This window comes from Ascaphus truei, chromosome 16 (genome assembly GCF_040206685.1).
Source record: "Ascaphus truei isolate aAscTru1 chromosome 16, aAscTru1.hap1, whole genome shotgun sequence".
NCBI lineage: Eukaryota > Metazoa > Chordata > Amphibia > Anura > Ascaphidae > Ascaphus > Ascaphus truei.
This window is the reverse complement of record NC_134498.1, coordinates 36,754,141-36,781,536: the sequence shown is the minus strand read 5'-3', so window position 1 is coordinate 36,781,536 and position 27,396 is coordinate 36,754,141. Positions and strand designations below refer to the sequence as shown.

The 27,396-nt window shown below is 46.2% G+C and overlaps 1 protein-coding gene across 1 annotated transcript in view; it reads left to right on the top strand.

Moving 5' to 3' along the window:
- Positions 1-1,347: 1,347 nt before the first annotated feature.
- GPC3 (glypican 3) overlaps positions 1,348-27,396 on the top strand; it is a 294,690-nt gene continuing 268,641 nt past the window's right edge. The window contains exons 1-2 of the mRNA XM_075573174.1: positions 1,348-1,769; positions 18,310-18,471. Coding sequence (XP_075429289.1) covers positions 1,619-1,769; positions 18,310-18,471 — 313 coding nt within the window. The 5' untranslated portion in view covers positions 1,348-1,618. The remainder of the gene's footprint in view (positions 1,770-18,309; positions 18,472-27,396) is intronic.

The window sequence follows — 27,396 nt, the reverse complement described above, 5'->3', positions numbered from 1 at the left end:
AGACGTGAAGAACCTCTGTGTCCCATACTGCGTCATTATCCCAGAGGCTTCAGATACATTGGAGAGTGAATATGTGAACAATATACCGTCTTTTCTGCTTTAAACTGGTATAAAGACAAAACATTTTGTTTGGTTTTGGTACTGCAGTAACAGAGGAGGGAGAGGGAGTAGGGGGTATGATATCTTTTATTGGACCAACAAGTATTGTATTGTATTGTATGTCTTTATTTATATAGCGCCATTAATGTACATAGCGCTTCACAGTAGTAATAAATGTGGTAATCAAATAAATAACAGATAATATAAATAACAGATCATGGGAATAAGTGCTTTAGACATAAAAGTAACATTAAGGAAGAGGAGTCCCTGCCCCAAGGAGCTTACAGTCTAATTGGTAGGTAGGGAGAACGTACAGAGACAGTAGGTAGTTGATGTGCTACAAGCTTTCCAACCTCTCAGGGTCCTTAATTGGGTCCTACCCCTAACGCTGAGAGGTTGGAAAGCTGGTAACACATTAACTGCTTGTTGGTCCAATAAAAAGGATCACACCCCCTCCTCCCTCCTCGGTTACTGCAGTACCAAAACCAAACAAAATGTTTTGTCTTTATACCAGTTTGAAGCAGAAAAGACGGTATATTGTTCACATATTCACTCTCCTTTGTTACTACATGGAAGAAAGGACCCGTGTGGGATCCACCCTCTTTGCTTTTTAAAAATAATAATAAAATAGGATCCACTAAGCACATGTGTGACGCCTCTTACTACCTGAAAGACAAGTAAATTGATAGGGGAGCCCCTGCTACTGCCTCAGACAAGTGGTAAATGAACGGTGCTTTGGGTAAATGCACAATAGAGAGTGAAGTAGAGAAAGAACCCAAATACAGCACTCAGGTTCATAGTAAATGTGCTATCTGTCTTTTACAGAACACATTTATAGTCTAGACCCTAAACCTATATGGTTCTAGTATTGAAGGTCACTATTCCTTCAGGTCGTCAGTTTTTAACACCCATTATTTTATATATGAGATACAATAAAGTTATGTTTTAAATCATTCACTTAACACACAGCGTGAACCTGAGTGCTGTATTTGAGTTCTTTCTCTACTTCACTCTCTACCTGAAAGACAAGCAATGTATTGCTGCTTTGGTAGAGAAAGCCATGAAGGCGCTACATGTATATGGACATACTTGAAAACGAGCGGTAACTCTCAGCGTATTATCTCCCGGTAGAACCGTTTATAGAGTGGGCAATCGGAGTATGTGAGTGTATGAGACATTTATACATGTGTCCAGCAGGTGGCGCATGTACAGAATAACACAATGCAAAGCTCCATGCAGACCCAAAAGTGGAGCATCCCAGAGCCAAAGCTCCCTTCACCTAGCACAGGAGAGGAGCTGTAGTTTCCTTCTCCTTGCTGTGCATGGGAGCTGCAGCTGCCTGTGAATGCCCTGCTCATTACACACCAGCCTCCCATGCTGTCTGGAGCCCTATCCCAGCAGCCTATAAGCTGGGCGATCTGCTGCACCTGTTATCACTGCCAAGTGCTCCGCGGGTGCTCGGGCATGCGTTGACCTGAAAGGCGAATTGGACTGGGAACTGTGCACGCAGACGGACCACATGGCACCCTGGCAGTTCTGCGTGGCTGTGATCACGGCGTGGGTGGTAGTGGGTGCAGCACCGCCGGGGCAGCCCAGTTGCAAAGAGGTCCGTGCCTCTTTCCACACTCTGCAGCCCGGAGTGAGATGGGCGCCAGAATCACCGGTGTCAGGTAAGCGGACCTCCGAGGGGCATCTCTTAACGCTTTCCTGCCGCAGTAGCTTTGGAATATACGCTGACAATGGTTTTCTAATCCTAACACAATGTATCTAACACAATGTATCGCCTAAACCTGCTTTGCAGTTAGTGCTTTTTGTGTCTGAGTGATATATAAGGGGATTAGATGCATTACTGTCTTATTGTACTAACTAAAGACATACGTGCCAAGCGTTTGGGAACGTAATATGGGAAATAGGCAGAAAGCTGGAATTGGGTACACTTGGTACAATGGAATTAAAACAGTCTCTCTCTCTCTCTCTCTCTCTCTCTCTCTCTCTCTCTCTCTCTCTCTCTCTCTCTCTCTCTCTCTCTCTCTCTCTCCTCATTTATTTTATATATATATATATATATATATATATATATATATATATATATATATATATATATATATACTGTATACACACCGATAAAACTTTAAGAATAGAAAACAAACTTAAAACATGTTCGAAAACCTTTACATAAAGAGTGCTTTTCAACAGGGGTTCCTAGGGGCCCTTGGGTTCCCTGGGCATCTCTAAAAGGTTCTCTGCAATTTCCAGGTCATTTGAAAATTGTACCAAATACAGTACAGAAGAATTTATAATGCATCTGATCTGAGATGCGCTATTAGAGAGGGTTGGGGTTCCTTACAATGCCACTGATCTCAGACGCGCTATTAGAGAGGGTTGGGGTTCCTTACAATGCATCTGATCTCAGACACGCTATTAGAGAGGGTTGGGGTTCCTTACAATACATGTGATCTCAGACGTGCTGTTACAGAGGGTTGGGGCTCCGCACAATTTTATTATATCATAATGGGGTTCATTAACCAAAAAAGGTTGGAAACCACTGAATAATAACAGTGATGTCTACATATCAGAGAAAAAATCCCATGGAAATATAAATAGGATTTTTTTTCTTTGATACATATGGTGCAATGGCCACATTAGCATTAGTTCAAAACCCATGTGCAAGTAACAAGCAATACATTGCTTGCACTAACTTTTTGGAGTAGTTTAATACGTTTTTGGTTATGACTATTGTCAGCTTAAACAGGGAGCACATTGTAGATATCTATCACTATGTAAATAATGTATAGATCAGTGGTGCTCAACTCCAAGCTTCCACCCCCAACGTCAACAGGTCAGGTTTTAGGGATATCCCAGCTTCAGCACAGGTGGCTCAATCAGAGGCTCAGTCTTCGACTGAGCCTCTGATTGAGCCACCTGTGCTGAAGCAGGGACTGATTGAGCCACCTGTGTTGAAGCAGGGATATCCTGAAAACCTGACCTGGGGCTGGAGTTGAGCACCTGGTACAGCTGACGGTGTATAAAATATTTCTTCTGAATCAGGAATGGGAAGCAGCGGTCCAGAAAACGGGGATCAAAAGTGACCAGCAGTGGACCACAGCTGTTAACACATCATAGGAAGGACTTGTGCTCGATCATTGCTGCTAGTATTAGCAGTATTGACATTCACATTAGCACTGTGGCGTATCACTTTTAGCTTGAGCTTGCTACCCATTGTTACCTGAACTCCCTAGAAGTTTCCTCTGCAATGTTGCATCGATTTGCACAGCAAAGCCTTGGGAAAAGCAGCTTAGAACAAGTCAACCCACTGAAATATAGGCATGTTGTCCTTTTGGTAATGCTAGCACTATACACCTCCAGTCTTGCAATGTATCTCATTAGATAACAGAACCACGAAAAACATCACTGTCAGTGGTGTCTTCATGAACTTACTCCCACTGCTCTTTCACACATGTCTTACAGCTAACTGCCAGAGCAAACCCTTACCCCCTCTCATTAGATAAGTGTGGATTAGGAGGCAGCTGACAGGCAAAAAATACAAGGTCATATTTTCTGTTAATGAGGCTATTTTTATGTCGCGAGTGGGTCTGGAAGTGCACAGCGAAAAGAGGCTGTGCTAGGAGGGGGCTGCCATCGCATGGCAAGCTGCACAAGTGGGATCCATGGGCATGGTCAGGTTTTAAGGATATCCCAGGTGCAGCATAGTCTAAGACTGAGCCACTGATTGAGCCACCTGTGCTGAAGCAGGGACAGATTGAGCCACCTGTGCTGAAGATGGCATATCCTAAAAACCTGACCTGTTAGGGGGGGGGGGCAGGCTTGAGGACTGGGGTTGAGCACCCCTGGGATATGTGATGATATTTGGTTTTAATACTCTGAATTGAATAGCATGAAGAAAAAACACGACATCTATGTGAGAGCTCAGTCTTGTTTGAGATGCCCTTCTCTGCCATCTGGCTCTACTTTGGGGGTTTACATTGCATTAAGACACATGTTTTTTTTGTAAATGTCTGCCTACGCACATCTCCTCTTGCATGCCATGTTAAATCCTGGGGGGGTGTATATTTTGTCCATACAGGATATGTAATGTTTTGTTCACAAGAGAAGATTAGAATCAGCTTGTACTGTGGGTCACAAGTTCAGTGCTTTTTTTATACTGCAACATGGCAAATACCTAGTGTTAATAGTTCACATGTACATATTTAATTTATCGTACCGGCAGTCAGAGTAGTTTTAAAGTGAAAGCTTAAAGCACCAGCGCCTTTTTTTAAATCATTTTTTTAAAATACATTTTTCAGGACTAGAGGTTTTCATGGAACAAGGTTCATCGTGTCCTTGCGAGCCCAATTCCACCCAAAATGTTACCCCATTCTCATGGCATATCCTCCATGGCTGCCTGCAACAGCATTGCCAGGGAGCACTATGCTAATAATAATGTTACCATTACTGATTTATTTTAGGCATATTGTTATTTTGGTTCCACAGGGACACGTGGCACCGAAATTAGGGGTGTAGCTAGAGATGGTCGAATCAGTCCAAATCTGTTTCCCGGAATATCTTGAGTTTGCCATTCAATATCCGTTCCGCGGTGTAAAATATGGAATGTTACAGTTTCAATCCACGCGGGTGGATCCAAAACCGCCAATGGATACAATCCACGGGTGGATTTTTTTAACCATCTATCCACGGATTCCTCAATCTGCTGACTAATTTTTAAGAATCCAATCGCGGATTGCTGAATCAGTGGATTGGATTCTTAAAATCCGTCAGCGTATTGCGGAATCCGCGGATGGATTGTCTGTGCTAAAAATAAAAAACCTGAAAAAGGCGATTCGCCGTTTTCGAGGCTGATCTGTGGAAATCCGCGGTACAAAGGAACCGGCCAATCCGAGGCGGATACAAGTTCACCAAAAAATGTGCCTATCTCTAGGTATAGCTGCTGATATGTTTGCGCTCAGAACCCCAAAAGGGTGCTAAGCTTTAGCACGCCTTTACTTTCAGGAGCATAAAACACAGCACCCTTTTGTGGATCGGAGCATTGGTGAGATATTGTACAGTTTACAAGTTCAGTAATAATACGTTTATTTCATATAATAACTTTATTTCATATAGTGCTTCTCTCTCAATGGGACACAAAGCGCGTCACAATTATAGTATAGCGCGCGGTACGCAGCACATAGGAATGTTACAGACACCATCCCTGCTCCGTGGAGCTTACAATCTATGATTTTGGTGCCTGGGGCACAGGGAGATAAAGTGACTTGCCCAAGGTCACAAGGAGCTGACACCGGGAATTGAACCAGATTCCACCTTGTCAAACTTAGTGCTGTTGTTGTTTTAAGAGTCAGTGTCTTAACTCACTGAGCCTGTCCTTCAACCCCGATGGTAGGCAGCTATTCCAACAACATTCTACCTCGTAGCGGGTGATGTGGAGGTTTAACAGGCTGGTGCTTTCCTCAAAGGCATGGAAATGATATTACCAAATGAGCCAAAGCAACCAGAAGAGGAGATCAACGGGGTCAAGAAGCAGGGAAGAGTGGGGAAAGAACAAGTGAAGAACAGATGCACGGATGCAAAAGGCTGATGTTTGCTTTGGGTTTTCATGCGAACAAGGTCTGTATTGTCACAGCTGGTTTGACCATTCCTGGGAACTGGGATAGACGAAGTCTCTCTTGGTGGTTCTCAGACGGTGGCGCCCGAAGACTTCAGTGGTGGTCCATAAGACGGAAACCCTTGACAATGAACTTCAGACAGCTGTCCTGCTGGCTGTGCATTTTATGTCACTGCGCCAAGGCTGATCCTTACGTCCAAATACTGTGCTTCTCAAATATATGCTACACGTGTGCGTGACAGGCTGTATATTGATGAACCAGAGCTAAGTGTCAACGTAGTGGCCCTCCATATTGTTATTATGAACATGGCAGTGGTATACGATAGAGACACATTTGAGAACCCCTAGTTCAAGGGGTGGTCAACTCCAGTCCTCAAGGGCCACAGACAGGTCAGGTTATAAGGATATCCCTGCTTCAGGACAGGTGGCTCAATCAGTGGCTCAGCCTTTGACTGACCAACTCCAGTCCTCCAACAGATGAGGGTTTACAGATATCCCTGCTTCAGCACAGGTGGCTCAATCAGTGGCTCAGTCTTTCGACTGAGCCACTGATTGAGCCACCTGTGCTGAAGCAGGGATATCATGAAAACCTGACCTCGCAGTGGCCATTGAGGACAGGAGTTTGCCACCCCTGCCCTAGTTTATCTCTTAGATGAACTACTTACTACTACATCTGTAGAGTGTGAAATGAGCTGCAGGCTACAAGCAGTACGTATAACTGTCTTTAATGACCACGTCATCAGTTGAACCTCTCTTCCTCACCTCCGTCACGTGGCACCTTTTTGTTATGTCGTACCAAACACCATCTATTAACGAAACCTAAATCATGCTTTACGACGGCCTAAAAGGGTGTTACATATTTCCAATGAATATTTGAGCACATTCAAGGGTGAAAGACTGAACTTAATAAGAATACCGTTTTATAGTTACAGAGCACGGAGGAAATGCTAAATCATAAGTGGACATTAAAGAGGTGAAGTGTGGGAGTGAGGGCAATATATTGTGCTTGTTAGTTTTTTTTTTTTTCTTCTTATTTTATTTCAAGTAAATGATAAAAGTGCTAATAAAATCCAATATTTTTTCCACCGCAGTGATAAGCTTGTGGGGCTACAATGATCCCCTGCAAATAATTTGCAGTAGCAGCGACTTAAATCCGATTTAACCATTTTAACATTAAAAAAAAGAAGGGTGACCAGCCAGTCACGAAGGGGTTAAGATAGGAATGTATAGGAAAATTATTTGCAGTATGTTATATAATGGATAATGTTACTTTTGCTGACGGAACGCTGCTATTTCTGTTTCTGTACGTGTATGAGTTGAAATTGATTTAAAATGATTAAAAATCAGGATTTTCAAATGATTTAAAGCAGCAATACGGGTTTCATTTATTGTTTTTAATTAGAAAAAATAATAGTTATTGCAGGATAGAAGCAGGGGGTCTCCGAAACGGATCCCCATTCATTTCAGCTTCAGAGACCCCCTGCTTAAGGAGATGCTTACTTCAACAGGGGGTGCCGGTATCTCTGGAGTTTAACGGTCCTGCTTGCGCCGGCCAATAGGAAGCTGCACCTGATGATGTCACGGCTTCCTCTGTGCCCACGTGATCCATTACATTTAAACGCCGCCATTATGTTAGCCACACAGTTCCCTGGCTGTAGAGATCCTTAACTCTGGCACCACTACTCTGGAAGCAGGGGGTCCCCGGTGCTGAAATTAACACAGTTCAGCTCCGGGGACCCCCCTGCTTCAATCCTGTAATAAAAACAAACAAACAAAGAAAAAAACTATAAATGCAACCGGTATTGCTGCTTTAATGTATGATAAAACAGGCGTTAGATATGGAGATATTCATATACTTGATGTTATATATGCTTATATGATGTAACATTTTTGTTATTAAAAATAAAGAAAAATACCGTACAATACAACCGCCCCCCCCCACCCCCAAAAACCCTTTGCTTTTTGCCCTCTAAGTTCCCGAACATTACCTAGGGCAGAATTCTTTTTGTTTTCATCTGTGGAACAGAACTCTGAAACTGGAGCTGCCAGACTGAATTAAAGAGTGGCGGACAGGATGATGAGATAATTACAGCGTCCCACAATTACCTGCAATTATCAGAGTGCTTTGTAGTCTCGTTATTTAACACTTGAACGCCTTGAGTGGAGGATGGATTGTAGGCCGCTCCGGCATTGAAGAGGTTAAATGCGGGCGTTCTGTTTTTGTACTGCTCTGTTGAGCATCACTTACATTATAATAATTCTGTCTTTTCCTGTTAAATGGGCCCCCAAATGTAGCTGGACCCCTCTCCAGTGTCTGCTTGTTTTTTTTCTGGGCTCTTGTGTCCTTCCCTTTAACTCTTCGGAGATCAATGTCATTAGCTCATTTTGTTCCACTGTGGGACTGACCCTTAAACCCATTAAATAGTCTTTTGTACAGATCAGTGGGTCTTAACCTTTTTTGAACCTATGGGACCCCTAGATCCTTTGTGGTTTGTAATGGTGGTTTGCAGAACTTAATTATCGTCAGTTTTAATGTTTTTTTTTTAATTTTTCTACTTCCATTTTAGGTAGTTCTAAAAATGTATTGTTTAATAAAAAAAAATTATGGTCCCCCTGGACCACGGACCTCCAGCGAGTCCATGGACCACAGGTTAAGAACCCCCTGATATAGAGGTTATGGAGCAGAGGGGTGTACAGTACTAGGTTTGGCCATGGAAAGGAGTAAGGATAATAGGAGCCCGTCATGGACAGAGGAACAAAAAAAAGGTTGTTTCTGGTAAAAATGTATGTACTTATTAAATGCACCATATAAACATAATTATATATAACAGGTTTGGTGTAAATAGGTGTACTGGGGATCACACTAGCTGAAAGCTTGGACTTCCCGTAGTATGTACACAAATACATTAACATTATCATAATTAGAATGATCGCAGCATCCTCATACCTTGGAAATGGCACATCTGGGATGAGTATGAGCAGTAATTACATTTCACAGCATCCTCCAGTTTTTTTGACAAAAGGCATTAATCATTGTGATAATGGAAGATTTTTCAAGAGGGGCCCTGCTGCAGCCAATATATTGTAGGTTCTATAAAACCTGATCTGATAATGACACTGTAAGTGTGTGTTGGCTGGGGCTTCATCGGAGGGCAATTCTAAGGTATCGCTTACCCAACGTTAGAAAACATTGTCAGAGGCCGAGGTTTTATTTACTGGTCTGAACAGACACGGGGACTGAATATTTTATATGTGATTTACCGCACAGATTGTATCACTAAATGTTCAGGATATCATCCATCAGAAGCGGATCCATAAAGATGTTGCAGCCTTTTATTGATTGCTCCAATCGCGGACCCAGAACCAGACATGTCCGAAAATCTGACCAAGTGACCAAGCCGTGGCCCCTTAACCATTACTACCAACATAATGCAAATAAAAATGTCACTTTTTTACTTACCACAACTTATGTGGTACTAACATAACGCAATGCCATTCCTTGCCTTAAAGGCCATCTTTCAAAGCCCCATGTTATTTTATTTTAGATTCTGAGGACTCCTGTAAAATGTAGGCTAATAATGAAAATACAATTTGCATTTTTTTTTAAAGTTAACACTCATTTTGTGAAACATTAAATGTTACAAATTGAGGGTAACATTTAATGTAACATTTTAATGAGTCTGCTTAAGTTTTTTTGTCAGTTCCGGCCTTGGCTACTTTGGGCCAGATGCACAATGAATGGGCGTACAGGCGTGCTAAAGCTTAGCACCGTTTTGTAGATCTGGGCCTTTTGACATCTGGGGATGGGCTTAAACCAGGGGTGGGCAACTCCAGTCCTCAAGGGCCACCAATAGGTCAGGTGTTCAGGATATCCCTGCTTCAGCACAGCGGGCTCGGTCAAAGAAATTTGCACCAATAATATATATTTTTTATTATATAGCACTGACCGCATACACAGAGCTGTATGTAGAGTTTTGCAGACACAATGTGACAAGACCCCATAGAGCTTACAATCTAATGTTGGTGCCTGAGGCAAAGGGAGAGGAAGAGGGGTTTGAACGATGGATTCCATGGCATTTTTCACAAGAAAATGTGTGTGCTTGTGGGCACACACAAAAACAGACGTGAAGGTGCCATGATATCCATTTGTTGTACTTTGCCACAGTATATGGATTTGCCACAAAGTATTCAAGGTTTTTGAGATGTTGGAAGATAGATAGTCATTTTATATAAACCAACCATTAACTAGCATACAACCCCGTCGGTGGACATACAGTATCTACAATAATAATACTGTGTATTGCAAAGCAATGCATTGCAGACCTGCCTGTAAATGGGTTAACACTTCACAGCCATGTTCAGTCATCTCAGCTGAAGTTGACTTTGTGATTATATCATGGTTTGGTTCCCCTCCCCCTCCCCACCCCCTCCCCAGTGTATCTGCATTTTGGGATTTAGCAGCTCAGACTGCTTATCCTCCCAGACATCCAAGAGGTCACAACAAATAATCAAGCTGGGCAAAAGTCTGTGTTTTAGTAGGAAAATTGCCACTTGCTATAATCAAAATATAAACAAGGTATACAAGTGAAATTAGGATTGAGGACCTTGCATTAAAAATGGGAGGGGGGGGGGGGGCTCAAAAATAAATATCCATTAATTTATATACCTCCCAAAACTGTCATCTGTATAACATGTGGAGAGAGACTTTTGAATACACCCGAGTTGCCTGGGTACTGAGCTAATTTGCTTATTTATATGAGTGTTTCTCTGGGAATCTCTCTCCGCATGTTGCATAGATGAGTCTTGTTGATCAGTAAATAAGTTAAGGGGTACTCCTGTCTCGCACAACTCGTATTTGAAGTTGTGGAAACGTTTACTTTGTAAAACTTGAAAAAAAAATTAGATTTCTTTCAACAGAAAAAAAAAGGGCAAAGTTTCCCAGGTTCATGAATTTACACAACAGAAAGGAGAGCAATCTGGTGCTCAAGGAGAAAACAGAAGACAACTCCAAAATTGCCAAGGGAGAGTATCCTAGAACAACACAATGGCATCATATAGTGAATGTCCCTTTTGTAATAAGCAGCATGAATCGTTTTTCTTCTTCTTAGAAATATATAGTGTACAGAGCTGGATATTGTACCTTAGTTCTTCATAAATATGTTCAAAAATCTTCATAGAATAAAACCTCCAATGTTGTACCTCACCGGGTATGGAATAGAAGGGCAAGATGTAGCATTGGGCACCCCTGTCTTTTGTTGTGTACATTTGCCACGCTCAACAGCACTCCTTTTTGACATAAATATATATTCATGATGTGGTGGGTGTAGGAGTTTGAGCTAGCTGGGAATGTGTGTGTTAATTTAATTTCTGACGGGTAACAGTTGTTTGGAGGTAGGTGGCACCTCCCCCCAGAGCTCACTCCTCACCTTTTTAACTTGGGAGGTATTTTCATTTTGCTGCAAGAACAGGACCTACTATGGTTCTTTCCCCTCATACAGAGGTAAAAGGAAGGGTTCACAGTGTAGTGTTAGGACCTGCATAGTTTGGTTATACCTTGGCGTGGTATGCAGGCTTACGATGCTTTGGCCAAAGGATCTAACTAAATAACCAAGAAAATATTATTATTGAAGTATTTAACTTTATACTTATTACCATATATGTTTTGTCAATTGGATGTAGCATTGGGCACCCCTGTCTTTTGTTGTATACGTTCGAAAAATTGTAACACATCAACTACTTGTTGGCCCAATAAAAGGTATCATACCCCATACTCCCTCTCCCTCCTCTGTTACTACATGGAAGAAAGGACCAGAACTACGACCAACCCTTTTTTGACCACATCTCTACCTAGGAATACATACACTAAACGTCATTCCAAATGCTGAAATATTAGTGAATTTGAAATGCGGATCACATTGTAAGCAATATCGTGGGGACTGAGAAATGACAGTATAGGCATTTAGTCTTGGTTTGGAGTGGAAAGGGAGCGCTCCAGTCAGGGACACATCATGTAAATAAAAAACATAAAAACAATAATTGTGCAGTGTGTTATTTCAAATGTTGATCGGATGTAGTTCTTGGCTCTAGGCATTTAACCATCTCTTACAGAACGTGCCCAATAACTCACCTATACACCAATGATGCCCACTCTAATCCCAACCACATTCTATAGGAATATTAGCATATGGGGATCCAAATATAATACAGGTCATAGATATATTTTTGTAGATAATGCTTTTATAATTAATATCACTTTAGTTTCAATCCAGGATGCAGATGGCTCCAATGACTATATTGCAACCTATTATAAAGGTTAACTGTTTTATTTTAATGTCAAGGATTTAACCAGCAGGCCATCAAACTGCTCAGTGCAGAACAGAGCTAAATTTGCCTTTTTTTATGAGGGAGAGTCATGTCTCATTGAATTTTTGTGAAGTCGTACTGCAGGGTTTCAATCCACCTATCATTATATTGAGCATTCCTTCAATCTGCTTTTACTTCCCTCAGTATATATACATTTTTATCACTCATATTGAGGTGGGGAATTAATTGGGTACATGCATATGTAGCTTTAGGCAGTGAAATGATATTTGACAGCATAGGGAACCTATTACAGCAATACTAACGTTACCCTCTATTATATTAAAGATGGCCTTTTGAATTTCTCCCTTTTATCTAATTCCCTTTTGCACATTTTGTTTTAATGTAGTCGGTTATACTGATCCGTCTCCCAGCATGTGTCCCTGTAGTTAAAACAAAATGTTCTAATTAGGATGTATCTATGAAAAAAGTCCCCCCCAACAGCAAATACAACCGTTGTTTTAGAATGTTTGTGTATGTAAAGTTTTGTGTGTGTGTATATATTAAAAGACACAAAAAAAAACCACACTGCCCTAACGCCTTTCAAAGGGATAATTCCTCAGAGTGAACTAATTCCAGTGACATGTTTAAGGGAACTCATTGGGTAATTTATACATTTTTTAACTCAAATCTGACACCTATAATTATTTAACATACAGGACACCTGCAAGCTCATATTGAACCCCCAAAATAACCACAACATATATATAAGCATATAGGTGTCACAGAGGAGTGCTACTGAGCATAGCGATATATATTTAAAACCAGAGACAGAACATGAAACACAGACAGAGCTCAGTGCACATCCAGTGAAACCTATACACGGTACAGTGCCTAAATATATATGTACTAGCTGATATACCTGGCGTTGCCCGGGCGTGGAAGGGCAGGGGGCATGGAGTGGAAGGGCGGGGGGGGGCCAAGGGGCGTGGAAGGGTGGGGAGGGCAAAGGGCACGGAGGGGCGGGGGGGGGCCAAAGGGCAGGGAGGGGCGGGGGGGGCCAAAGGGCAGGGAGGGGCTGGGGGGCCAAAGGGCAGGGCGGGGGTGCCAAAGGGCAGGGAGGGGCGGGGGGGCCAAAGGGCAGGGAGGGGCAGGGAGGGGCGGGGGGGTCTAAGGGCAGGGAGGGGTGGGGGGGCTAAGGGCAGGGGGGCAAGAGGGCAGGGAGGGAGGGGGGAAGGGAGGGGAGGAGGGGGGAAGGGAGGGGAGGAGGGGGGCAGGGAGGGAGGGGGGCAAAGGGCAGGGGGGGCAAGAGGGCAGGGAGGGAGGGGGGCAAAGGGCAGGGGGGGCAAGAGGGCAGGGAGGGAGGGGGGCAAAGGGCAGGGGGGGCAAGAGGGCAGGGAGGGAGGGGGGCAAGAGGCCAAAGGGCAGGGAGGGGCAGGGGGGGCAAAGGGCAGGGAGGGGCGGGGGGGCTAAGGGCAGGGAGGGGCAAGAGGGCAGGGGGGCAAGAGGGCAGGGGGGCAAGAGGGCAGGGAGGGAGGGGGCAAAGGGCAGGGGGGGCAAGAGGAGAGGGAGGGAGGGGGCAAGAGGGCAGGGAGGGAGGGGGGCAAGAGGGCAGGGAGGGAGGAGGGCAAGAGGGCAAGGAGGGGGGCAAGAGGGCAGGGAGGGAGGGGGGCAAGAGGCCAAAGGTCAGGGGGCAAAGGGCAAGGTGGCAAAGGGCAGGGTGGCAAAGGGCAGGGGGCAAAGGGGAAAAGGACAGGGGGAGGGAGGGCAGGGGGGGGCAAAGGGCAGGGGGAGGGGGGGGCAAAGGGCAGGGGGAGGGGGGGGCAAAGGGCAGGGGGAGGGAGGGCAGGGGGGGCAAAGGGCATTAGGAGGGAGGGCAGGGGGGGCAAAGGGCATTAGGAGGGAGGGCAGGGGGGGGCAAAGGGCATTAGGAGGGAGGGCAGGGGGGGCAAAGGGCATTGGGAGGGAGGGGGCAAAGGGCATTGGGAGGGAGGGCAGGGGGCAAAGGGCAGGGGGCAAAGGGCATTGGGAGGGAGGGCAGGGGAGGGAGGGCAGGGGGGGCAAAGTGGATTAGGAGGGAGGGCAGGGGGGGCAAGGGGCAGGGGGAGGGAGGGCAGGGGCAAAGGGCATTAGGAGGGAGGGAAGGGGGGGCAAAGGGCATTGGGAGAGAAGGCAGGGGGCAAAGGGCATTGGGAGGGAGGGGCAGGGGGGGGCAAAGGGCAGGGGGAGGGAGGGCAGGGGGAGGGAGGGCAGGGGGAGGGAGGGCAAAGGGCAGGGGGGGCAAAGGGCAGGCATAGTCAGGGACGCTGTAAATAACCCATTCCCCTGTGTTTCCTCACCTTGCACACGGCCGCGCTCCTCTTCCTACGGGTCCCGGCCGCGCTCCTCCTCCACCTCGGGCTTCTCCGCGGAGAGGCTGAGATGCTTCGGTGAGGAGGTGCTGTGCCTCTCGCGGGAGAGGCGGAGACAGCCGGAGAAGGAGCGGCCTGTGTGAGGGGAGAGCCGCGTGCTCTGTGTGTGGGGTGGGGGGGGGGGGGAGAGCCACGTGCTTTGTGTGTGTGGGGGGGGGAGCGCCGGGTTAGGGGAGAGCTGCGTGCTCTGTGTGTGTGTGTGTGGGAGGGGGGGTGAGCAGGGGGGGGGGTGAGCGGGGGGGGGGGGGCGAGCGGGGGGGGGGTGAGCGGGGGGGGGTGAGTGGCCTATGGGTGGTGAGAGCCGTGGGGAGGTGAGAGTCCCCTGCTGTGTCCCAGGTGCTCGCTCCGTTCCCCCGCTGACTGTAGCGGCGCCCGGGGGGGGGAGGAAAAAGCGCAGGAAAGCGGGAGACCCGGGGAGAGGAGGAGGTGCGCGCGGGTCCCGATGAGCGCCGCTGTGTGTGTGCGTTTGTGTCGTCACCCCCGCCTCAGGCCAATGAGAGGTGTGCGGGGGGCGGGCGGGCGTGCCAAGGGAGCAATCTCATTGGCCTGGCCCAAGGTACAATCTGATTGCCGCTAGGGACACAGGGAGGGACACAGGGAGACACATACAGACAGACACAGGCAACGACACATAGGACACTTTGAGAAATATATAGTAGAATAGAAATAGATATCTATTAAATAAAATGGTCTTTTAGTTTAACATTTTGGCCAAATTGTTGTAAGCCCCTGAGCCACCTCACGGCAGACCACATCTCAAGGGTCCCTACACTAATATAAATTCTTAATAACCTGTGCATTACAAGGAAGAATGCTTTATAATCTGTCAAAATTAGTTGCATAGTTCTAAGTCTGATTGAAGCTTTTATTAACCTGTACATTACCAGGAAAAGCACTCTGTATTAGATTTGTCACAATCATACTGCAAGCAAGCAAGTTCCCCTGAGAGTGGGAGATGCTATGGGGTGAGCTTTTAACCATTTAAATGTGCGAGGGGGTGAGCTTCAACAAGATAGGAAGAGCCACCTTCCAATCAGCTAAGACCAGCTGAACAAGATTTGTAAAACATACAGGACACCTGCAAGCTCATATTGAACCCCCAAAATAACCACAACATATATATAAGCATATGGGTGTCACAGAGGAGTGCTACTGAGCATAGCGATATATATTTAAAACCAGAGACAGAACATGAAACACAGACAGAGCTCAGTGCACATCCAGTGTATAGGTTTCACTGGATGTGCACTGAGCTCTGTCTGTGTTTCATGTTCTGTCTCTATAATTATTTAAGCAAGACTTGGGACTGGTGTGATTTCCTCTGGCTGCTCCCGTCTGTGTGATGTCACAGTGTGATGTCACTGTGTGATCAGCGAGTGCTTGTACAGCCAGATTCCCCCCTCCCCACCTCCCCTTATCTTTATTGGCTCTCTGATTGACAAACACTTCCCCATTCACAGGCCTCTAAAACAGCGGTGTGCAAACTGGGGGGCGCGCCCCCGAGATTTTTTCGTGAGGGCGCGGGGCGGTTGCAGCGGTCCCGCGCTCTTCCCCAAGGCATTTAAATGAAATGGTGGGGGGCCGCGTGAGGCCTCTGCAACCTTTTACTTACCGGGATTCAACCGGCTTCAGGGTGTGTTGACCATGGCAACGCCGCGGGGTCATGTGACGTCACGGTTGCCATGGTAACGTGACGGCAAATGACGCCGCGGGTCACGTGAAGTTACACGACCCATCGGTGTCATTTGACGCCGCGCGAGGTAAGGGGGGGGCACAACAACGGAGAATAGCAGGCGGGGCGTAGCAAAAAAGTTTGCACACCCCCACTCTAAAAGATGCAACTTGCCGACTGTGGGATTGCGTCTTTAAAGCAGCTGTTCATTTTCTTTTTACTTCAAGAGATCTCTTATTGCCTTTTCCAACGCTGCTTTTTTCAAATATTTTTATTTTTTGGGTTGATTTGATTCTTTGTTTGTTTCATTCAAGTGTTTGACATATGAAGTGCCCGGGAGGTTAAAATGAAGCTCTCCCCACTGCCCAGTGCAGACTAACGGTTACCACGGTAACCTCAGAAGCAAAAGATGGAGAAAATCTTCAAGATTTAAAAAAAAAAAAAAAAAGAAGAGCAGACACGCTTGGAAAATCGCAAACTATGTGCGGGGCTTCTTACCCTCCCAGGAGTCCTACCTGTGGGGCGGTTGAAGCTGTTGCAGGAGTGTTGAGGTGCTGTGATGGTTTCCCACCTGAACATGTATCTAATGCAGAGGTTTCAAACCTTTTTTTTGATTAAGGAACCCTATGAAATTCTGCGTAACCCCAACCCTCTCTAATAGCGCGTCTGAGATCAGATGCATTGTAAGGAACCCCAACCCTCTCTAATAGCGCGTCGGAGATCAGATGCTTTGTAAGGAATCCCAACCCTCTCTAATAGCGAGTCTGAGATCAGATGCGTTGTAAGGAACCCCAACCCTCTCTAAGGCTTGTAATATAGTGCACTACTGTGCGCACGCGCGCCAAAGATAATTGCTTGCGTGAGCCTGACATTGCTATAGTGGAGACACCCGCGAGCGTTGGCACGGCAGATCTGAGGAAATATAAGACATTTTTTATTTTCGCACTGTCGCGCTCACATGATGCTGTGAGCCAATCACAGTGCGGCCCAACACTGTGACATCATAGCCACGCCTCCTAGCCACGCGCTTCCCCGCTTGCCCTATAGACACTAAACACGTATGCCACGTGCACGCACAACGCCGTGCGTAGGCCCACGCACCAGCGCGTACTATATAGAGACTCTCACATCCACCACCAGTTTAAGTTCTATCAAAACTAAGGCTGTCTCACATTTTAATCTGGTCTGTAACTGTTACATAGGCCTATAATATATATGTTCTCTAACTGTGCACGCAATGTATTGTATATAATGTATACCCTGCTCATTTATGTAACTATTTGTAACCATGTATTATTTGTCATATTAACTATGTCCAGGACATACCTGAAAACGAGAGGTAACTCTCAATGTATTACTTCCTGGTAAAACATTTTATAAATAAATAAATACAAATATTCCCAGTCCTAACAGCGCGTCAGAGATCAGATGCCTTGTAAATTCTTCTGTATTTGGTACAATTTTCAAATGACCTGAAAATGACAGGGAACACTTTAGGGATGGCCGGGGAACCCAATGCTTCCTAGGAACCCTGGTTGAAAAACACTGATCTAATGTGTATGTGAGGTAGGATTTCAGGACTCGTAGTAGCAACCTGTTGGATAACCGTGTATTCCCACGCCATCAGACACCGTCCTCGTGCGTATCCCTAACAATTCTATCGGTGTCTTTCAATTATTGAAATCATTATTGAAACGTGTAATGTTTCTAGGGTAAGAAAAGGCCACCCCAGCATGATTTTATGACCCTTATCTAATTTCATTTGCATTGATGCTGTTTGTGGAATCTTGTAGCTGACAGGCTGTGTGTCTTTTCCCCTTTGTTCTTGTGTTGTTGAAAAGTAATGCAACGTGTGTGTGTGTGTGTACTCACGTAGAAGAAACCTTCATTTGTAAAAGAAGACAAGTAAGTAATTTCACTATGGGAATGATTGACTCTTTCTAAAGCATTGGGTGGCGAACGCCAGTCGTCAAGGGCCACCAGCAGGTCAGGTTTCAGGATATCCCTGCTTCAGCACAGGTGGCTCAATCAGTGGCTCAGTCGAAGACTGAGCCACTGATTGAGCCACCTGTGCTGAAGCAGGGATATCCTGAGAACCTCATCTGGTGGTGGCCCTTGATGACTGGAGTTGGCCACCACTCTTCTAAAGATACCGAGCGCCACATCTACATGGTCCTCACGTGGTCCTCCGTGTTTTCCATCCTCTGCAGGAGCCGATCTGCAAGTCTGTGTCACAAAGGGCGTAACCTGCTGCTCCAGAAAAATGGAAGAAAGGTATCAAGTGGCAGCTCGATTAAACATGGAGCAACTTCTCCAGTCTGCCAGCGCCAAGCTGAAATTCCTGATCATTCAGAATGCCGCCATTTTTCAAGGTATGCTACTTATTTGCAGTACTGCGGTGCAAGAGTCCAAAGCCGTGTGGGTGTCTGTGTGCTACATCAAATGTTGACCGTTTCCACTGGAATATATTAATAGATTTATTTACCGTATTTATTTATAACAGCATGTATATAGCACCCTTATCCAGAGCACTGTACTTTAGTTAGTAAAACTTGTTTGGTTGGTGGGCAGGGGAGGGAACATTATGGACCGGGCTATGGGTTGGGAGCATTTAAGTGCTTGCTGGGTTGGTGGACAGGGGTTGGGCTAAAGTTTCTGGATTTAATCTGGTCGCTGGCATGGTGATGGGTCGGACAGTGGGGACAGGGGTGTCAATTGGATCGATGAGGTGGGTGGTTTTGGAGAGGCTTTAGGAAGGGGTGAGGGCAGGGGAGATCATGGGAGTTGGGGAGGGTGGGGCGAGGGGGGGGGATTGGAAAGGATGTTAATGGGGGATAATGGAATGTGATGGAAAAGAGATGAGTTTTGAGATGCCTTCTCTAGATAGTTAGGGAAGGGGCAGATTGGATGGGGTGTATAATATATATATATATATATATAGCAACTGTAAATATTCCTGTATATTCATTTGCATGTCTTAGACAGGTCTGCAACCCTGTCTTTCACCATTATCACCCAGCAAACAGCACTTCCACTGCAGCAAGGGATTCTGGGAAATGACATGCAGATGAGCACACAGTGCCACTTTTTATCTCATGCTCACATTACATGAGCAACCCTTAGTCAATGCATGCTGCTTTAAACACAGCTTTTAAGCAAGGACTTGGGAGATGCAAAGTCAGTTAACCCACTCACAGACATGTTTCAACCTTGATGGGTATCATCAGTGATATATGTAGAGGTATCAGTACCGTGTTAGCCGAGCTTCAATAATCAAAAATGAATAGACGATACCGTTCTGTGGCTAACGAAATGCTTTTATTTGTGCGAGATCTTTATCTATATCTATAAACATATATTACATATAATATAAAACATATTTAAATGTTTAGCAGATTACAAGACATTGCTTCCTTGTTAGAAGGATTTACTCAATATTTACACTGACACCGTACAAGAGAGAAACAAGAGGAGTGACATAAGTGAATACGGCACAGATTAGATGCAGTGCTGGAGCAGAATGCTAAGGACCCGCTGCGGTTGGTGGCTTCCGCGGGCCACCAGCCCCTTTCCTCCAGTCTGGAGGTCCCACGTCACGTGGTGCACGAGTCAGTCGGGGAGGAGGGGAGCTACGGGAGGGAGGCGGCTTGGGAGGGAAGTGTGCCTGTGTGTGGAATCTATCCCTCCTCCTGTGGACCCACAACCTCTGCGTCTTCACCCTTAACCTCCTCCACCCATCCCCGGGTTCAATGGCCGCGCCCCCTGACCCGTTTTGGCCACGCCCCCCTTGCAAAAAAAAGTCAGCTGCAGATCGCGGTTTAGTGACTTGCACTGGCCGCCGGCAAGCAAGGCTGCCGTGCGGACGCGTGCAGCGGGTCCTCAACCGAAGGGGAAAAATGGTTTGAGGGCAAGACTGGCCCGACTTCGCTCTGCATATGGGCCTTACACACCCCGTCTCATCAACAAAAAGATGCACATTCTAATGTAGTAGGAGCTCTTTTGGCTTTTGGTACTGCTGTCTTACACATGAAGTTCATCACTGGGCAAGGATGACTTTCAATTTCCAATCTACCCCATCCTGCTTGTCCAGATGGAACCCATGTAATGAGTCACCGCAACAGACATCTTCAGGAACAATCGTTGTCATTGAGGCGTTTACCAAGAAACCTAAACAAAAATACCAAAGTTCAGACCAATGTAATCTTTAGCGATAAAATAAACGGTAACTGTAAGAAATTATATACGTTCTCTTTATTTTTCCCTCCTCTCTAATTAGAAGTACAGTTTAAAAACTATTATATGTATGTAGCCCCTGTTCCTCCCTACCACGGAAGATCCGGCCACTCCATGGGTATTGTCCCCCATGCTGTAGCTCACCTGCTGGTTCAGGAGGTCTGAGTGGCTCCGCAGTTGTAGTTTGGGAGAAGCAACCGGGCAGGCTTTCTCCATCTCTTTACTGTGCAGCTCCTCCATTCCATGAGGATCCTGCTGGATGCAGGGTGGTCCCCACAGGCAATTCTCCTCTCCAATAACCACACACCATAGTGGGTCAAACTGCAGCTTTATTGTACAACAGCATGATCGTCCTCCAGCCCTGGAGCAGACCCCAGGGGCTTGAGGCCCCAAGAGCCCTTCCCAATCTCCATGACCCTCTTGTAGGGAAAAGGGTATCACACTGTCTCATAATCAAAAACCTCAATTTGGTGCAGTGTCAGCTTCTATACCCGGGGGAAGGGCTTGTAACCCTGCACCATAAGAGGGCAGGTCTAGGGACTGACAGGCATCACACTATATACATATGACCCAGTCAGTACCCTCCCCAGGTATGACACTCTAACTGGCGGTTTAGGCCTGCCCCTGGATAAGCAACATAGTACCCGCCCAGGCTGCAAATGCAGGCTGGGCCCTGCGCAGGAGTTTAACCCCAACACTGCCTGTTCCTATTGGGACTTATAGTGTTGAGGCCAGTAGAAGGTTCTAGCAAGGGGCACTTGGCTACATCCTCCCTCATGACCCCGCATGAGGAGCATTATTATGCACCACCAATAATTGTGCCGGCCCATAGAATCATAAAACACATAGTATTACAATAAATGGTGGCATTTCTGGTTCCTCTTATCCAAGAGAACCTTTCGCCCGAGTGCAGTACCGTTCCTGTTGTAATTACCCCCCGACTCAATATGCAGTATATTCCTGCTGTATCTCCCTTTGCAGTATATCCCTGCTGTATCTCCCTTTGCAGTATATCCCTGCTGTATCTCCCTTTGCAGTATATCCCTGCTGTATCTCCCTTTGCAGTATATCCCTGCTGTATCTCCCTTTGCAGTATATCCCTGCTGTATCTCCCTTTGCAGTATATCCCTGCTGTATCTCCCTTTGCAGTACCGCCCCTGCTGTATCTCCCTTTGCAGTATATCCCTGCTGTATCTCCCTTTGCAGTACCGCCCCTGCTGTATCTCCCTTTGCAGTACCACCCCTGCTGTATCTCCCTTTGCAGTACCGCCCCTGCTGTATCTCCCTTTGCAGTATATCCCTGCTGTATCTCCCTTTGCAGTATATCCCTGCTGTATCTCCCTTTGCAGTACCACCCCTGCTGTATCTCCCTTTGCAGTACCACCCCTGCTGTATCTCCCTTTGCAGTACCACCCCTGCTGTATCTCCCTTTGCAGTACCGCCCCTGCTGTATCTCCCTTTGCAGTATATCCCTGCTGTATCTCCCTTTGCAGTATATCCCTGCTGTATCTCCCTTTGCAGTATATCCCTGCTGTATCTCCCTTTGCAGTACCGCCCCTGCTGTATCTCCCTTTGCAGTACCGCCCCTGCTGTATCTCCCTTTGCAGTACCACCCCTGCTGTATCTCCCTTTGCAGTACCGCCCCTGCTGTATCTCCCTTTGCAGTATATCCCTGCTGTATCTCCCTTTGCAGTATATCCCTGCTGTATCTCCCTTTGCAGTATATCCCTGCTGTATCTCCCTTTGCAGTACCGCCCCTGCTGTATCTCCCTTTGCAGTACCGCCCCTGCTGTATCTCCCTTTGCAGTATATCCCTGCTGTATCTCCCTTTGCAGTATATCCCTGCTGTATCTCCCTTTGCAGTATATCCCTGCTGTATCTCCCTTTGCAGTATATCCCTGCTGTATCTCCCTTTGCAGTATATCCCTGCTGTATCTCCCTTTGCAGTATATCCCTGCTGTATCTCCCTTTGCAGTATATCCCTGCTGTATCTCCCTTTGCAGTATATCCCTGCTGTATCTCCCTTTGCAGTATATCCCTGCTGTATCTCCCTTTGCAGTATATCCCTGCTGTATCTCCCTTTGCAGTATATCCCTGCTGTATCTCCCTTTGCAGTATATCCCTGCTGTATCTCCCTTTGCAGTATATCCCTGCTGTATCTCCCTTTGCAGTATATCCCTGCTGTATCTCCCTTTGCAGTACCGCGCCTGCTGTATTGATAGTAATGGTCAGCGTCTGGCTTCCAGACGAGCTTCCCCTCCTTATCGGGCATTGTATCCCAGTAATTACTATGCTGGCTCACAATTTTTGCGCCTTGTTCAGGGGTGTATTCCCCCTCCTGCCACCAATGATCTACCTGTTCTTCCCGTATGAATATAAATCGGGTTTTCCCCATATGAGGCACGTACCCCGGGAACATAGGATCCCACCAGTCCAACCCTCCATCTCCCACAACAGGCTGACACATTACAGTACTCACAACCGGACACTCGGCAAAGACTAAGGGCAATGGACTGGCATTTTCAAAGCCTCGCTCAAGCTTATCTGTTTCAATGTTCTCTTACCAATGTTTATTAGGATGTTAATGCTCTGAAACCCTCAGGCTCTTTTTTTTATTGCCAGGAAAGAACAAAGCTCCTAAAATTTCAAATGGTCATAAATTATAATCAGGCCAAGAAGTGTTTCTTACAAACTGGATCATTTCAATTATGAGTTGAATAGCAACTTTTGTTTGACGTTAACCAGTTAACTCCAGTGCTTAAGACTCCCCAACAGGTCCGGTTACAAAGATATCCCTGCTTCAGCACAGTTGGATCAGTCAGTGGCACAGTCGAAGACTGAGCCACTGATTGAGCCACCTGTGGTGAAGGGATATCCTGAAAATCTGACCTGTTGGGGAGTCTTGAGGGCTGGAGTTGAGCACCCCTGAGTTAAGTGACAGTATGAGTAGAGACATTTAATTAGGTTAACCTCCCTGGCATCAAGGGTGGTCATTTATTCACATTCAGTGGTTGAAGGGTGATAGTACAAGGGCATTTGTGGGCAACACAGAGGCAGTCCCTGGGGTCTTCACCTGTGCCATTGAGACTTTGGCTCCATTGACCTCTCTGCTCTGACATCTACCCTGAATGCTGAGCTCTCTTTCTCCTCTCCTTCCTCTTAACCTGATAATCTTGTCAACTCTAACTCTATCCTCTCATCCTCTTGACCCTTCTTGGCTCTGGCACACCTGTCCCTCTAACCCAAGGCCTTGGCTAAATTTCCAAACATGCTCCCTTCACACTTGCACTCGCTCTTCTGAATGCCGTTGGAGGAAATCTCACACTCAAACACACAATCCCAGCAAGCTCTAACCCCAAAACCCACCACATATATATATATTTATGTAAAAAGAGTGCTATATTTGGCCACGTTAAGTAGTGACAACAACAACACAACAACACTGAGGTTTGAAGCAGGGGAACCTGGTTCAATACCCGGTGTTGGCTCCTTGTGACCTTGGGCAAGTCACTTTATCTCCCTGTGCCACAGGCACCAAAAACATAGATTGTAAGCTCATCTGGGAAGGGGCCGTGTCTATAAAATTATTTTGTTCTGCATACTGAGCATTATACTATAATTTGAGTCCCATTGGGAGAATGCCCAAGGTATATGAAATAAAGATATTATATGAAATAAAGTTATTATAAAAAAATATGCAGTGTCTAGTTTTAAGAGATGGAAAAGCTAGAAACAGGGACGTTTGAACAATTGTCGGGGCTCTGGGAGGTTTAGTGAAAATCCCGGGATTTTCTCTGCTAAACCGGGACGTATGGTCACCCTACTTAGGTATCAGATACAGCTATCCACCCCGACCCCCACACCTGCAATTCAGTCTCAAGTCTCTGATTGCCTCCTGGCTTATAGGCTTGTGGATGGTGCTCCACTGCCTTAAATTAAACTGAGCTCCTCATAGTTCCCCTTAAACCTGGCCCAATATCTCCTTTTTCATCACCATAAATGGTTCTACCATCCATCTGTCGCCAAAGCACATTGCCTAGGAGTGACATTTGACCCCTCCCTTTCCTTGTCCACTCACATGCACGGCATGGCTAAAACGTGTTGCTTCTTCCTCCGTAATATTGCCAAGATCCGCCCTTTCCTCTGTCACACTACTGCTTAAACTCTAATGCAGGCCCTTATCCTTTCCCGTCTGGATTATTGTAACATACTGCCAACAGGCCTTCCTGCCTCACAACTTTCAGAGAACACTTTCGGGATGACCGTGGAGCCCCTGTTGAAAAACACTGGTCTAGCTATCTGCAGTCCCTCCAGGCATGAACGGGTAGTTATTCTTCTCCCCAATTCACAGTCGTATCTCAAATAGAATGTGAGTGACTTTAAAAGTGAGCATGAATGATTTATTTTGTTATAATGAGAATGTCTATGCTTTTATTTGCTTTACTTTCATGTGTTTGATTCCACCTGAAGTCTGCCAGATAAAGAACATTTCTTGTCCCCAGACAATCTTTTTTTTTTTTTTGCATCAATTTCTGTGTTTTATTTTCCACAATTTGTCGCTGGGAACATTTAACCCAAGGCATTGCTCCCCTAGGATTATTATGTTTATATCATCCTGTGCCCGACTGGTAATCTCATTACTCGAGATTAGAATATTAAAAATCAACTGCAAAATTCTCCTTTTGTTTAAGGCTCCTCTGCACCTCCATATATATATATATCAACTCTGATCTAGGGCCCAGGATAAATATAAGAAGCAGGGCACCCCCTCCCCCTCAGTGCGCTGGGGGGGGGAAGGAGAAGTTATGGGGAGGCAGGGGTTGGGGGGGGGGCGGGGGTTGGCAGGGGTGGGGGGGGGAGGCCGGAGGGGTATAAGGAGGTGTGAGCATGGGGGGAGCCGTTATAAGGAGGTAATGGGTCTGGTGGGGGGGATGTATAATGAGGTAATGGTCCGGGAAGGGGGGGGGCATGGGAGGGGGTGTAAGGGGGTAATGTGTCTGGATGGGGTGTAGAGCAATAATGTTCCTGGGACACGTTTAAGGGGGCAATGGACATGAGGGGGAAGTTTTGAGGGGGTAAGGCCCAGGAGGATATATGAGGGGAAGAACGATGGCCGGTGAACAGGGGTGCCTTACAAGCCCACGAAGCCGGAGCCTAAAGGGATAGTGGCCATGGTATTGTTGCAAGCAAGGGGCCAGACCCCTTGCTGGAAACCCTTCACTGGCCGCTGCCCATACAATCCCCCTTTGTGGGCTTTTAGGGCATTGAAGGGGCCCGGGACAGGAGTCCTGGTTGTCCTCCCCTGTTGGCAGCCCTGTTCTGATCTCTCGTTACAACCCCAACCCGCCTCTTAAACTCAAACCAAGGTTATCTCATCTTCGCACCTTTTACCTTCACAGCCCTCTCCCGTTTTAAACCTTTTTCACTAATCTCTCCTTACCTATGAAACCCTCTTCCACTCAATATTCGTCAAACACATTCACTTTCCATATTGAAAGCCCAGCTGAAAATCCATCTCATTAAACTCTCTCCGCCTCTTCTAATAATTCCAGATGCCCTTGACCTCCTAATGTGTCTGTATGCCTCCCAACCTAAGGCCGAGTCCATGGTCCCTGCTGGCGTGCTGAGACGCGCTTAGGCGCAGGGACAGCGGGTGCTTTCCCTGGCCTTGCGGTTGCTTACCGCAAGCGCTCTCAGCAGCCGTCAGGGAACAGTCCGGGGGCGGTCCGGGGGCGGGCGCGTCACTGGCCGGGCGCGGGCCAGTGACGTCACGGAGCTGGTTCGCCCTCATTGGGCGAACCGCTCACGTGACCGGCCTGTCTCGCCGGCAAGCGGGGGAATTTTAAATTCCCCCAAGACCTGCGCTTCCGCAAGCGCGCGGAAGCGCAGGTGAGCCCCTACTAAAGCCGCTCTAATTGCGGCTGTAGGCGCTCAGTGCTGAGCGGGAGCGCGTGTCAGCACGCTTCCGCCAGCAAGCGCCAAACATGTCCGGGGCCTAACACATAGATTGTACGCTCTTTGGGGCAGGCTCTCCATTTGCCTAATGTTGCCACTTACCCATGGCACTTATTCCCATTGTTTGTCATTTATTTAGCTATTATTGTAATGTTGTAAGCGCTGTGTACATGGTAGGTGCGATTATAAAATAAAATCATACATGCATTCAAACTACTGAAAGCAGCAAAACGTGTGAAATCTTATATGGGTTTTTAAAAACAAAAAAACAATTCTATAGTATTAGATAATACTTACTGCATTAAAAAAAAAGATTATTCATCTTTTAATGCCATTTTTAATTGGTTTTAAAGACTCCTTTGGTTTATATAGCAGGTTTTAGCCTACCTCCCAAGCGGTGCAAGATCTTTCCTGTTTGTTATAATTTGTTGCCAGTATTCCCAGCAGTTTGAGCTGCAAACTGTAACAATAGATAATGTTACCTTAGTGATAGAAGGATACATTGTAGCTGCTGAGTTACACTGACTGAAGCAGCCATTGTGTTAATCACACCACAAGGCTTTTTACTGATTTATAACAGGAGCACCAAATGATTGCCTTCTTAGGTGAGAATATAGAATTATACATTGTCACATGCTTTACATATAGAAATACCAAATAGTGAAAAAACAGTGATGTGAAATAAAAAAAATACAAAATACGTTATAAAGTGCTGCTCAAACCCTTCACAGGATTGCTCTTTCAATCCTCAGTAATGTTGAAGTCCAGGTAGTGGGGAGCGCAAACATGTGAATAGAAAATTGAACACACAAATAGTGCAATATGTCTTTCAAGTGAACACATTTCTTGGTAGCCTATAGATTACGTACTCACAAACGATCTGTTCTTTAAAGCATATCCAACAGTGGCGACAAAGTGTGTGGTGACCACGTGGATAAAGAATAGGAGCCCCAGTAGCGCAGACTGATCTAGATAGAAGTTGCCACTGATGGATATGCTTTAAGAACAGATAGTTTGTGAGTAAGACAATCTATAGGCTACCAAGAAATGTATTCACTTGAAAGACAGATTGCACTGTTTGTCTTTTCAATTTTCTATTCACATGTTTG